General features: G+C 40.8%; 2 protein-coding genes across 3 annotated transcripts in view; one reads left to right on the forward strand and one right to left on the reverse strand.

The window, feature by feature from the left end:
• The first annotated feature begins 256 nt into the window (after positions 1–256).
• GJB7 (gap junction protein beta 7) lies at positions 257–7,045 on the forward strand. The gene is made up of 2 exons (XM_051613779.1): positions 257–950; positions 6,196–7,045. Exons 1-2 carry the CDS (start codon positions 257–259, stop codon positions 6,348–6,350), a joined length of 849 nt encoding a protein of 282 aa, XP_051469739.1. The 3' UTR covers positions 6,351–7,045.
• The window catches only part of ZNF292 (zinc finger protein 292), a 48,424-nt gene continuing 40,720 nt past the window's right edge, over positions 7,030–14,733 (reverse strand). For both annotated transcript variants that reach the window (XM_051613762.1, XM_051613763.1), the window contains one exon: positions 7,030–14,640. In XM_051613762.1, coding sequence (XP_051469722.1) covers positions 7,450–14,640 — 7,191 coding nt within the window. In that variant the 3' untranslated portion in view covers positions 7,030–7,449. The remainder of the gene's footprint in view (positions 14,641–14,733) is intronic.

Below are 14,733 nucleotides of genomic sequence, written 5' to 3' on the forward strand. Positions count from 1 at the left end.
AATTATGTTTCAGCCTGTTTGACAAAACCAACTTTAACTGCAAGTGAATTTTGTCTAGTAGCCTCAGAAGGTACAAATTATCAGAACTGAGAGCAGTTTGTTGCCATTTTCCTTTTTCAATGTTTAATGATTTTAATTTGCTTCAGCTACTCGTTATATTTCACCTTGAATGAACTTCTCATTTCTCTTCACCCAAGAAAAAGCATCTCTCTGATCTTGTTTCTTTGATACAGCAGTTCCTTCCTTGTGGAGAAAAATGAGCTGGGCATTCCTACGTGATCTGCTGAGTGGAGTGAATAAATACTCAACAGGAGTTGGAAGAATCTGGGTAGCAGTTGTGTTCTTATTCCGCTTACTGGTTTACATTGTGGCTGCAGAAAACATCTGGAAATATGAGCATGATGAATTTGAATGCAATATCAGGCAGCCCGGTTGTGAAAATGTTTGCTTTGACCATTTTTTCCCTATCTCCCACATCAGACTTTGGGCTTTGCAGTTAATCATGGTCTCCACCCCTTCACTGCTGGTTGTTTTTCACGTTGCTTACCGAGAGAATAGAGAGAAACGCCTCAACCAGAAGCTTTATAAAAGTCCAAGACATATAGATGGTGGATTGCTGTATACTTACCTTATCAGCCTTATTTTAAAAACAGGATTTGAAATCATTTTTCTTGTTCTGTTTTATAAATTGTACAATGGATTCAAAGTGCCACGTCTTGTGAAATGTGACATAAGACCATGTCCCAATACTGTAGATTGCTATATTTCCAAACCCACCGAGAAGATGATTTTCCTCTGTTTTTTGGTGGCAACTTCATGTTTGTGCATTGTACTAAATCTAAGTGAACTGAGTTACCTCATTTTCAAATACTCCATGAAATGTTATCTGAAGAGGTACATCCAGAAACATCAAGGTTCAAAAAGTGATTGCCAGAAATCAGGAATCACTGGTCACAGCAGCTCCCCTTCCTTGCCTCTCAACACACAAGGCAAACATGAGAAAAGTTCCCCATTGACTTGAAAGAAGGCTAGAGGCCACCTTCCCATTTCACATATTTGACAAATTACTTTTCCAGTCAGTGTGTTACAGAACTGAAAGTTGTGTAGGGAATACTTTTTCTCCGTTAGTTCTCCCTTACTTGAGTGGTTAAATTCAGGTCATACACAGAATCATTCAGATCTTTTCATGTTGAAACAAGAGGCATAGAATCTGAAAATTCCATGAAGTTTCAATTAAAAATCACAGATGCTTATGAAAAATCATGCTGAAACAATTGCTCAACCAGTCGTATGTTGAGTAACACACACACTTGCTTTGGTAGAAGCAAAAAAAGGCTTTTTGTATGGAAAGTTGGAAGAACCTGGGATCAATTAAGATGCCAAATAGCAAGGGGTGGTACAGCATTTGTCAGGTGGGTGGACCTGCTAACTGTTCAAATAGCCATCAGAAAGCATGGGCATACAGTGGCTGCTGGTGTCTTGAAGTGAGCTGTTTTTAGGGCGTTTACCATCAGAATGCATCCTGTTAAGAGAAGGTGTTTGCTCACACTGGCACAGGCAGCAGATACCAGAGTACAGACAACTCCTGGTCACCTCCACCAAGCAGCTCCTGAGTCATTAGACTTATCTTCTGCTCTGTGGCATTAAGGGAAAAGAACATTCCCAACTCCTTAGGCTCTGAGTAGGGAAATGAAGACCACACAACACGGCAAAACAGGAGCCAGTAGTGCTAGTATGCAGCAGCCTGAAATCAGGTCCCTTTAGTAAGGCTGAAAATAGTGCTACTCCTCCAGCAGATTTCCCAGCCATAGAAAAACAGGTAAAATATAAAGGTACAAAAAGACTCCAGTAGAAGCAAAGCAAAAAATAATTATTCACATCCCCCAAATGTCAGGGTCACTCTTAAAACACCTCTGCTCTTTATTACGTGTCACTTGGGCTAACAGGACAGGGACAGAAATCGGATAAAATGCGTTTTCTCTTGAACCTGGACTTCTGAAATGACAGAAATTAGTGCCCAAAAAGACTTCTTTCAGGACAGTGTTCTCTTTCCAAGGCTGGGATGAAAGACCTTCAGCCATACATCAGGACTGAGCTTTATCAAAACACACCCTTCAGAGAAAACCCCACCTGCAATAAAAGGAGCTGCCTGAATGCTGAACTGGTTTTATTGTTCATGCTGAGACGTAAGAGGAAACAACAGCAAAAGCCTGTTAACTGTTATTGCTGCCTGAATGTCAAACCAATTTTATTGTCTGTGCCAAGAAAATGAGGAGAAAACAGTAGCAAAAACATGTTAGGTTTTTTCTCACTCCAAAAAAATCCAGCTTTGGGTACAAAGCCTTATTTCTATAAGTACTGGGACAGAAGTTACAAAATTAACTGTAAGAACTTATTAATAAATTATGTGCTTTTGACTGTGATTTTCAAGCTTTTTTTTTTTTTTTTTCTAAAATAAACCTGCTTTTATAAAAGGTGAAAATACATTTGGTGCCGTTGAACTTCACAGCGAGAGCAGCCTCTCAGATCCTAGCTTGCCAGCTTGTGGCCAGTTACAGTTTTACACCTCGAGTGATGCTGAGTCAGTGTGTATACGAGGTAACAGGCTCCACCCAATTCAGAACATTTCTGTTCAATCTCTACAGACACAGGATGTGGCTCATGACAGAAATGCAGTTAGAAACTCTTTTGCAGCTACTGGACAAAACCCACCAAGCAGTGCTTGAAGCAAAACCGTTGCCCATCAGCCCTGTGTAGCTGTGACTGCCACATTTTCAGTAACTGAGAAAAACCCCCAAATTACCTTCTGTACCCATAATTTCTTGAGGTAATGGCAACATTATCAAAATTTAAAAAAACGCTTCCAAAATTAAAGACAGATTTTAAGACAGCACATTAATGAAAAAGTGTTTATTCATTTATTTTAAAAGCAAGGTTTATTTGAGAGAAAACAAGGAGAAGCAAACACATTTTATCCAACACAGGTTTCTGATGAAATTTGTGCATTAGCTGGTCTCTAATAGAAAAATTATGTTAAGTTGGGGATCAAAGGGTTTTAAAACATCCCCTAAAGCTGTGTGGCTGGTCAGAGCTTCCCACTTAAGACCAAAAAATTTCCAGTGAAACAAGAACTTTACTTCTTTGGAATGTATACTCTAGGTTTCATTTCAAATACCCATATTCAACAGCCATGAAATAATAAATAAATTTCAAAATGAACAGGTTTCAACTGTCAGAGGGTAATTCGGTTTTGACAAATCCAGTACCTTATGTAAGAATTATTCTGAAAAATTATTATGGACCAACTCTGTGTAACCCCCAACTCATTCATGGCAAAAAGCCAGGTGGCTTTTACACCCTTGTCTGCAAAATGAGTGTTTCACAGAGCCACACATTGAAAAGGGAATGAGCATCACACAAGGCAGCTCTGTCAGATTTTACTTAACCTGAGAGAACTAACTCATCTACTTTCTGTTCCCTTGCTCTTGGTCAGCATTTGGTCTTTTACCGGCTTCTTCCCTTCCACAGCTCTTTTCCCACCTTTATACTCCTTTGTGCTTCAGTTTAAATTTCACTCATCCATCTACCCCTGAAGTAATTTGCTCTTACATTTTTGGTTCAAATGAGTTTGTAACCTCAGTCCCTAAACAGGTTAGGTTCTTCAACAAAAGGTTTAAGGGCTTATTTTTTTTTTTTTGTATATTCAGCTTCCAATTCACACAGACAGACAAAATAATAATAAAATTCAAGTGCTATGTTTGTTGCTTTTTTTTTCTTTTTTTAAAGTGTAAAAGTACAGTCTCCTCAATCACACTGCAATTGGTAGGAAGCTGGCCTGAGCCCATACTGTAGTGGAAAAAACCATGACCACTCTGTGCACTTTTATACAAAAATATTTACCTCATTCATATTTCAAAACATCTCTGCAAACATTAATAGATCCAAGCCTTAGATAGATCCTCATTTTCTTTGAAACCCAAGTAACGTCCTTGCCTTGTGACAGATGAGGTTTGTAAAAAAGGTCACAGAAAGAAGAAGGGCAGAAGCAGGAGCTGCTGCCCCAACTCCTACTTCAGGGAGCTCCTCTAGCCCTGGTGGCCTAAACCTCAGGGTAGTCTGCCTGTGCAGCTGGGAGCCCCGGCCACACTAATTCTTTGGCACAGAAACTAATTGCAAGAATACAGCCAACTCCTTCCCCTCACCTGAGCCAATGTCCATTTTCAGTGTGAGCTGTAAAAGCATCACTCTCTGGCTATCCAACAGCAGCAGACAGGACATGCCAGAACACTAGGACAAACAGTCCCCCCAACTACTGAGAATAACCGCTCCAAAACACGCAAGGACAAACCCACTGCTCCTATTGACACTGAATCAGGGCTCAGACAAGATTTCTTTAGACACAGTTAACCAGAAGAGAGGTTAACTGCCAGTTCAAAGATGTCTTTCAGTCACAAAACAGTCTGCACTCAAGACGCCTTGCTGCGGTTGCTTCCCCGTCAGCAACAACCGCTGGTTTAACGAGCACATTCCTGATGGTGCCAAGAGGTTTTGAAGAACATGTCTTTGCTCAAATGCACAATTCATAGGTGACATGCCTGGAAGACAGAGACACAGAGGAGGAAAGAGAAAGAGAGAGGGAGAAGACAAGAGAGGGACTGGGCAGCGGGGCAGGGCCCGGCAGCACCCACCACGTTGCAGCAGCCAAGGACTGTGGTGGTGCTGGTGGAGTTGGGCTTGGCCACCCATCCTGCCCTGCAGCCCCAAGGGCAGGGCTGTCACTTCAGACATGCTGCCACACCTACAGCTGGAGGCTTTATGTATCACTCAAGGTAGTTTCTAAATGCAAACACATTTATTTCCTCACAAACTTTTGTAGGTGGCTTTCCCAAACCACAGTGCCCTCTGCAGTCCATGACACCTGAAATCAGATCCTGCCTTTGGTTCCCTGCTTTCCATTAAAAATACTTTTTTCTTTTTTAACAAAAAAAGGAAAACAAATACTGTACTAGCTTAGCTGGTGGGTAGGCTGCCAGTATCCACCTAAAAGGGAGTGTGCCATGGTGGACACTGACTACTGGTACAGCACCCAATCAGTTGAATTATTTGGGGTAAGAACGAGATAATATTAAAAGTTTCAGTCTCAGCAATTCAGAGACTACATTCAGATCCGAACCAGAAATTACTCCCTGGATATTTGTGATACTGGATTTTTTTCCCTTTGTTTTAAAATAGATTCTAGTACAGCACCGTGTAGCTAAATACTGGTGTGCTATTCTCAGGCTAAAAGCTGCAATCGATACAATAGCTACCATTGGGAATGTCACTGTTGAAACTATTTAACTTTCACAACACAAAATTCTTCTAAAAATGAACAGTTGTGAGGTCTGTTGACAGTGAATTAGGTACATCTGAGAACAAGACTTTTGCTCACAGCAACTACAATGATCTCTTCCAGAGTTAAAATGCAAGGATTTGTTTCGGTTTTATTCTCAGACTGCACCTTTGATTTACTAACTTGGCAGAATTATCAGTCACTCAGAAGGGATGGAAAGCAGGAGGAGGGAACAGGCTCTGTTCAAATGGAAGCACAGGCTTTCTGAGACACTATGCAGTTTAGCACCAGACAGCAAACCAAGGGCTACGCCTACGTTGAAATGCTGTTGCCTTTCTGCTTTTTCATGCACCATCCTCACTCTCACACACTTGGTCCTAAGAATGTGTCCTCTGCATTGACATCCAAGTAAACTGTCAAAGATTCCAGGTGAATAGCTGAAGAGCACTCAAGTGTAGCATTTAATGCAAAGCTTTACATGGCCGAGACAAGTTTATAGAAAAAAAATAAATCAACCTAATCTCTCCAAAGATAAAGACTATTTTATGTCACTGAAGGTAGGTCACATCCCGTCATGAGAATAATCCAGGAAAAATTTTTGGTACCACACAATCCAGCTGGCTTGTGCCATCCCAGTTCAGCATAACCACACACGAAAACCAACACGGTAGATTCCTGGCCACTGACAGCTCCTCCCAGCAACACACTCGTGCTTTTGGTTACTCAACAAATTGGATACCTCCCATTTCAGTTAGCAGCATTCAGAGAAATCGCTGGAATCCCGGGCACCACAAGCAGCACCGCTTCCAAGGCGTGTTCCAGGGTGGAAAAGAGCAAGGAGGCCGCAGCGCTGCCTGGTACAGTCAGCAAGAGGCAGAAGAGCACAGAGAGAGCCTTTGCCATCAATAGAGCACAACCACTGAGTTTATCTGCAAGATCACAATCTCACTTCCCTTTCAGAAAGTGCCTTGTTTATTCAGTTTTTATGGTATGGCATAAGGACTCATGTATTTTATAGATAGATAGATAGATACCAAACTGGTATTATCAAAATAAACCATCTGTTTTATAAACCCACTATTTACAAAACCGGTTTCTGAAGTTTTTTTGTTTTGTTTGTTTTTTTAACAAAAATTAAACTATACACCAATCTAAGTTACAGAAACAAAAATAACCTTTATAAGATCACATGTATAAAACAAGAAATGAAATGTGATTTTATTTAAGGCAATACTGGGCTACTTCACAAATCACCACCTCAAATATATGCACTGCTCCACACTACTAATTTTCTATCACATTCACAACGGATTCTTTAATACCAAATATTGTTTTAAATCTCCAATGTAGCAAACTATTTTTATTCACATTTCCTTTGTTATTATGGAATCATAAATGCTTTGTATCCAATTAAAAGCAATGAAAAATGTAGCTATAAGAAAGCTATTATATTTATGAGTTAACTACATATAAGTATCATCCATAGATACTGGATGTTAAACTTTAAAAAAAACGAAAGTGTGTCAGTACATTTAACCTACGAAATGTGATCTTATCCAGCTCCTCTTGAGTAAATAAGTGCTTTACACAAAAGAAACTGGATATGGCAGACTTAGCTAGTTTTAGTTCAAAAGTTATTAATTTAAAATGACTAAAGGACAGTTTTAAAAACTTGTTCACTTAGTTACAAATTAAAATTCCGAATATAAATGTGTCATTTAATAGTTTAGACTTACAGACTGCTGGTGGCAGCAAATGATTTACAGTAATAAATATATACAAAAAAGATGTATCTACAAATAAAGAGTACTGTTAGACATGAGCGGTGACCTGGTGAAAGATACCAATCACAGACAACTCACAAAGATTTAGCTCATGGAAAGGACAATCTGATAGAAAGTTGAGGTTTTGATCAAGTATTTACAAAACTGAAGCAATTACTCTGTTCTTCAAGTCCCATAGGGATAAAAACAAATAAGAAATTTACATGACTTAAGTCATGTTTTTGCTAGATTAAATCACTTCAAAATAAAAGAGCTCCACAGTTACTAGCATGCTGGATGGCTTCCTATTCAAAATAAATGCTATTACAGTTTCTGGATAAACACACTAGCTTTTCAGTATTTTGACTCCCCTTGGGTACCTAGGTTGGTACCCACAACAGTTACTTTTGCAGCTTTAACCTCTGGATTATCCTCCCAACGTCCTTCGAACTTTCTCAAAACGAGGACAGGTTTCATTTTCTGGAGTTGTTTCAACACATGCTCACTGCAGTCTTTCAGTGACTTGTCCAAAACAATCTTTACATTATCACAACATGGAAGGCGTGATGGGTTGTCAAACGGTACAAGGATTTCAGTTTCAGAACATGACCAAGTGACATTATTACTTGCTACAGAGGTCTTCTCGTTGGATTTTCGTGAGTTTGCATGGGATCCTTTTTTGGTTCCGCTGCTATGGTGGTCTCTTTCAGTCTTTTTCTTTTGCTTCACAGCAGATTCTTCAAGGAACTTGAGGAATGACACTTCAAAACCCATTGGCTTAAACGAGCTCCAGTCAAAAGCTGCAGGTTGCTCTTTGGCTGTTTGAATGGCAACAGCAGTCTCTTCCTCCCTGTGTATGCTGCTCCCGTCAACTGGCAGTACTTCCTCAGGTTTTTCAGCTTTCTTCCTCTTATTCTGTGATACATTTTTTTCTTTGCTAACTCTTTTTAAATTGTTTGATTTTTGCTTTTCTGAGGGGCAGGAGTTGGTCTCCTGCAAGTCACTATTTACACTGGAAGAGATTTTTGCTTCATTTTCAGCACTTGAACAATCCTCGTTAATCAGTTTAGTAATAAATAGTTCTGTCAGTTCATCAACCTCATCCTTCTCACCTTTTTCACTTTCCTTTTGTGGTAACGTAGATGTGCTTGAATCATTATTGCTCACTATCAAACTTGGTTCAGGCTCTTTCACATCACTTTTTTTCTCAGCCTCCTCTTGCTCACAAGAGCTTTCCTTTACTTGTGTGACAGAGAACTTTTTAGACACAATAAGAAGGTTTCTGTGTTGGGAAGTAAATGCTTTGGACAGCTTGTGACATTTATAATGCCTTATGATGTTGCTTTCACTTGTAACGACGGACGAACATCCCTTTATCATACATGGATACTGAGTTAGGAACCTGCTTGTACATTCTGATAAGGCATCATTTCTGGCCTTTATCGAATACACGTGCTTGCCACGTTTCAGCAAATAAGCCTTATTTTCTTGAACTTCAATTCCTTTTGAGTTTTTGTTTTCCACGTTCACATTTTTCTTTTGTTTTGTTTTCACTGACAGCCTGTTACTTTCTTTTCCTGATCTGTTTTTTAATCCTCTCTGTTTGGACTTTAATGGTTTCTCCTGATTTGCTTTGCTTGAAATGTTTTCCTGACCTGGTGTCAGTCTCCTGGGTCTTATTAGATGATCTTTATGCTTGTCATTATGTTTGTTAAAAATATGCCTCAAGAGGTTAGACCTAGTAGCATAAATACGGTCGCAGCCTTCACAGTCACACTTGAAGACGCCGTCGTCTTCTACTTTGTTTGGCCTTATTTTAACACCATGATCCGCCTCAAGATGTACAATGTAGTTAAGATATGCTGTAAACGAAGACTTACATTGAGACTGATCACAAGAAAACCTTCCCACCTCTGGAGCCAATTTCATGTTTCCAATTTGTTCTGTGGTCATGTCATGAAGCTTCATATAATGTTGTATCAAGCTGGTAACTTCCTGGAAGATGTGAGAGCAGTCACTCACCTCACACCTGAACTCTCTGACAGCAGGTTTGGCTTGTACCTCATCATGTTGCTCTTTGCCTGGCTCATTCTCCTCCTCCACCTCGGCAGGGAAGGCAGGGAGGTCTGATTTGTGCACAGCTTGGTAATGAAGGATTAGGTTTTGTTGTATCGTAAAAGCTGCGAAGCAGCCCTGATGGACACAACGGTACGGTCTGTAAGGGCTGTATCTAGTGGGAAACTCCAGAGATTTCGTTACAGACTTCTTACGTTTTCTCTCCTCTTTTTCCTTCCTGTCCCTCCTAACCTTGTGTGCTTTGGGTTCTGCCTCTGTACTGTCAAAAGAGGCTGCATCATGCTGCTCTGGTGGAACAGAAACCACCTGGGGAGGTTTTTCCAGGCTTTCACGAAAAACGTTTTCTGGCCTAAGTTTTTCCAAGATAGGCTCTATAACTTCATCTATCTGAACTGCTCTGACCAATGGAGCTGCAGGTTTGTTTTCTATTATTACTGTATGTGAAGTTTTTATTTCAACAGGTCGTGGGGCTGTGTTTACAGTTTCATTTTGAGATCGTCTGCCATAAGGCCTTTTAATTTTCAATTTTACCATCTCCTCTGTCGTAAAATGATGCACAAGCTGACAGTGTGCTCGAAGATTTGAGTTTCTTGTGAATGTTTTTGGACAGGTAGGTACAACACATTTGAACGGGGCAAACTTCAGCTGATGCTTCTTAATTTCCAGGATCATTTCTGCAGTGTACTGATGAACCTTGCCATAGTGTTTAAATAATGCATCTTTTGTCATAGCACTATAATTGCAGCCTGGATTCTGACACACGAAAGGCTTATTAACTTTATCACTAAACTGAATGTTATTGGCCTCTGAAGGCATTTGGATGAGGGGTTTATTTTCTGTTGGTACAACAGGAACTGCTGGTGCTAACATAACTGCTGGAGGACACTGGGCAATAGTTTCAGAGACCTGAACGGGTGAATCATCTTCTAGTTTCAGTTTTTGCAAGCGCTCCAAAATTTCCAACATTTGAGTATCATCCTTTTGAGATGGCTCAGCTGGAGCAGAGCTACACTTTGCAGCAGGGACATTCCCCATGTGCACAGCAAACTGTGGGGGAGTGAGTAGTTTTACACCATGTGCAGAATTTCCCAAAGAACCCTGTGTGTTATTTACTTGTGAGTTCTGTCCTAAAGCAGTGACGGTATCCTGAATTTCAGCTTTCACCTCAAGTATCTGGGAATTCATAGCAGTTTTAATTATTTCCAGGGTTTTTTCAAAGTTCTGCATAACATTATCTTCTGAAATCTGTTCCTCCAAATTTGCTTGCACACAAGAATTTACAGCCATCATTTGGGAATCCCCGTTTTCAGTTTTTACTGTTAAAGGGGGTAACACTGTATGAGTCTCAAGATCTGCCTTGAAGTTCTCTTTGATACTGGCCATGAGTAACTGATTGTCAACATTACTGAGTTTCTGTGTGAGATTCTCCACCACTGCTTGAGAGTCACGACTTGCCAGCAAGTTGGACTGAAAATCTTTTCCCTGTATTTGCACATTTCCTTCAGTGCTTTTGGTTACAAGTCCCATATTTGTTGTATTATTTACTGTTACTTTCTGTGGTGTATTGGGCTCAAGCAAGGGCGTAGTTGTTTTTCTCTTCCTCTTGGAAGCACTGGTTCCCTTCTTGTTCAAGTTGCTTGATCCTGAATTATTTGGACTACTTATAACTGAAACGCGTGAACCGTTCCCTGGAAAGTTGTGCGCTGCTGCAACAGTACTAGAAAACGAGGTAGGACATAAGCCATTTTCAATAGTCTTTAGCATTAAGTCCTCAGTTGCAAAAACAGGCAAACTCTTGCATTCGTTTATTGGAGGGATTTTGGCTTTGAGGGTCCTGTTTTGGTCTGTTAGCAAGGTACTGGGATTACACACTGTCTGAAGCAGAGGGGACACAGTTGAGTTGGGGAGAACAGCTGCAGTTATCTGAGTCGTACCAGTGACACAACTTGTTGTAACTGCGTGTGGAAGTACTTGTGTGTTATCGAAGGTACTTGGGATGCCTGCAGTTTCCAGGGCTTGTTTCATAATTTGATTTCCTTCCTCATTCCCACCGGTATTAAAGTTAGTCACACTGGCCCGTGGAAACACAGTCTGCAGTAATGCTGTGGAACGATTTTCAGCTGCAAGTAACTGGAGGAATGCTGGATCTTTAAAACACGTCTCTGGATTGAAGGCAGTCTCTTGGGGTTGCTGCAAATTTATTGAGTTTGGGGCAAGAATCATACTGGCAAGCAAAGACTGTCCATTAGCCTGCAGAGCTTCTGGAGAAATTTCTGATCCTTCCAGAGGCTTACAGTAAGACCTCTTAGATAAGTGACCACCAAGTGATCTAGGATTAGTGAAAACTCGGAAGCACCTGCTACAGATAAATTTGCCATCCCTAATTATTGCTGGCCACTTGGCCCGTTTGTTATGTTTTGGCTTCCTTTCTTTCCCATTTGGGCCCCGGACACGATCTTTTTTCCCCTTTTCTGAAGCTGGATGTTGAGAACTAGTTTCATTGAAGTTATTTTCACAGCTCAGTCGTGAGGGAAATATTTGATCAACAGTTTCTTCTTTTGGGAAAGAAGAACTAGTGTTTCCTTCTAGTTGCGATGAAAAGTTATTTGTGTTATTTTCCAGTTGTGAGAAGACTGAATTTGGAGGATTCTCTGCTGATGATGGGAAGAGAGACAGTGGACCATTTTCTGCAGGCAAAGGAAGAAAAGGATCTGAACCACCATCAATATTCAGAGGCATAACTGTTTTTGCCAGATCATCCAGCTGGGAAGGTAAGGTTGCACCAGACAGATTTTCCATTTGCGAACATAAAGCACTCTCAGGCTCACTTTTAATACGAGCAGACAAACTTGGATTCATGACACTTTCCACTATAGGCAACATAGGGTTGGCCAAATTTTCTAGGTGAGCTGGAAAAAGTGTACTTGAGACATGTTGCCCTTGACTGGAACAGGTGGGATTCAAATTAGGTTTGTTCTGTGCAGTAAAAGCAGCACCACTGGGACTGCCCACTTGTGAGGGCATAAGATAGACAATCTTCCCATCGCCTGGCAGGGGTTGCAGGCTGCTGGATTTTCGTGGTTTCTTGTTTTTACGTTGCATTTTGAAAGCAGCATATTGGTCGGGGTGAGCTGCCTTCATATGTTTGCCAATGCTCTGCGATGAGTTGTACGTTCGAGTACACCCCTCAACCTGACAATTAAATTTCTGAATTGGGGCTGCTGGTGAGACAGCTGGAACTAAAGAGCTGTTTATGGCAGGCTGCGAAGGAATAAATGTAATACTTTCTAAAGTTTTTAAAGGCAGGTTATATAGATTAGCTGCAGCCTTAATGCTGTCTTCAATTTCAAGTTTGGAAATGGGTACGCTGTTCCGGTATCCTGCCGGATTCTGCATGCTGAATGGATTTACAATGCTCACTTGTCTTTCTAAGCTTTTTGATTCAAGTGCTTCTGGTTTTAGTGTGTCTGAGGTCACAGAAATATTTTGAATATTCTGAGTCTGACTGAGACAGTCTGCTTCCTTTCTCTCTGGGAAAACTGGAAGACAAGAGTCAACTGATGAACACAACTGTTGGGCTCCAGGTTTAGTGGTATCTACTTTACTGGCAGTAGCAGCCGATGTAGCTCTTTGTAAAAAGTTATCTTGGATCTTCTGGTTAACAGCAGGCACCTTAACACTGCCTGCTGAAACTGCCACTTCTGCCTTCACTGAATCCGTAGGAGACTGCTCTGAATCAGCATTAGGCAAGGACTCACTTGGCTGCAGTATGCTCACTGATGCATTTACACTTTCATTCCCTACTGGTTCTGCTTTGATTTCATTCCAGATAACATTTTCTCCTTCAGTGAAACGACTCTGGCTGTCAGCCAGAGGAGATGTCAATTCTTCTTTAACAGCAACTCCTTCGGTACTTTCACTGGCTTTAGAAGGTTGACTGAGATCAGCCTGATTAGTCTGGCTTTCAGGCTGCTCCACTTTTTCAGGCTGTTGGTTGTGATCCTCAACATGCTTTTCCAGCTCGTTCTGAGAACGGTACACCTTTCCGCAGCCTGTGACTTTGCAGGTGTAGGTATTATAGTGTTGTGCTTCGTGATCATAGAGTAAATAGGCTTCAGAAAACACTCTGCCACACTTAGGAAACATACACTTTGCCCTGAAGACTTGATGTTCTTTCCTGTGTGTCAGCAGCTCAGCATAACTGTTAAAACCAGCCTTACACTCCATCTGGATGCAGATGTAAGGCTTGCTGCCACAGTGCATTTGTAAATGATCGTTCAGGTGAGTAACACTTACGAAATGTCGCCTACAGTACTGGCAAATCACTTTTTTGCTTTGCATTTCAAGAAAACGTTTCGCTTCTTCATTGTCTTTATGCCCCTTTGCATGTGCTATTAGATTTTTAAAATATTTAAAGCCTTTTTTACAAAATGTGACAGGGCAGGTGAATTCATTCACAGGTATGGGCTTTTGGACCGGCACTATCTCTGGTACGTAAGGTTTGTCTTTGTCATCGTTTTCATCATCTGAGCCGTCGTTATCATTAAACACAATGAAGTCTGTTGAATAGAGACTGTTCTTCTTAATGGGTCGCTGCTCCTGTTTGGATACAGAATCAGCTTTCTGATTCTCGTTGGCAGTTGCTATTTTAGGAGGTCTCCCTAGTCTTCTTAGTGGCTTCATAGCCGCCAGCCTCTCTTTGCTGGATTTTTTAACATGAAAAGTTACATGAGGAACAAAGTTTTCTTTAGAATTAAAATTTTGGGCACAAATAGGGCAACTGTAAATGCCGTCTTTATAATGTTTTTGTGCATGCCTAACTATTCTGTGACCTAGGAACTCTTTGTCACATAAAACACAATACTGCATATAAGCTTGCCAGTTCCTGAATCTTGCTGATATGAAGCCCCTCTCTCTGAGTTTTTTAATTTCTCTCTTTTTCTGCTTTTCATCTCCAATACCTGTAAGAAGGCTTGTAGCTTCATCAAAAGTGTCAGCAAGCCCATTCACAGAAGCTTCTTTATTCTCTTCTTGGCAATCCTCAACCTTCTCATAAACTTCACTGTCATTGAGTTCGTCTATCGATGACACGATGGATGCCTCCTCTCCCATCAGTGCTAGGCACTGGCGCTTGAGAGTTTTCCAGTCCCAGAATTCTGGATCAAAAGGCCACTGAGTTTTCAGTACAAGTAACAGCTCACAGTGTAAAGAATTTGGTATTGGAAGATTCCCTTCATCATACTTCTGGTCAGGCTGATTATATAGCATTTCAACAGCATAATATGCATCCACAGTGGGTTCGAGAAGAAATTCACTCAGCTGACAAGCACGTTTAACCTCCAAATCATCTGGAAGCAAGCAGGAGATAGTCTTGCAAATAGATATCTTGACATCTGTATTTTCACTGGATTCCAAGCGCAAGGCTTTCACACACAGTTCAATGCAGGTTGCAAGTCCAGCACTATCGATCTGTAAAGCAAGAGTAATTTTAGTAAGACAGCTTTACTATAACCCTTTATATTTGTAAATATAAAATATCTTTATTCAACCTCAAGTGTCAGA

The sequence above is a fragment of the Apus apus genome, chromosome 3 (genome assembly GCF_020740795.1).
Source record: "Apus apus isolate bApuApu2 chromosome 3, bApuApu2.pri.cur, whole genome shotgun sequence".
NCBI lineage: Eukaryota > Metazoa > Chordata > Aves > Apodiformes > Apodidae > Apus > Apus apus.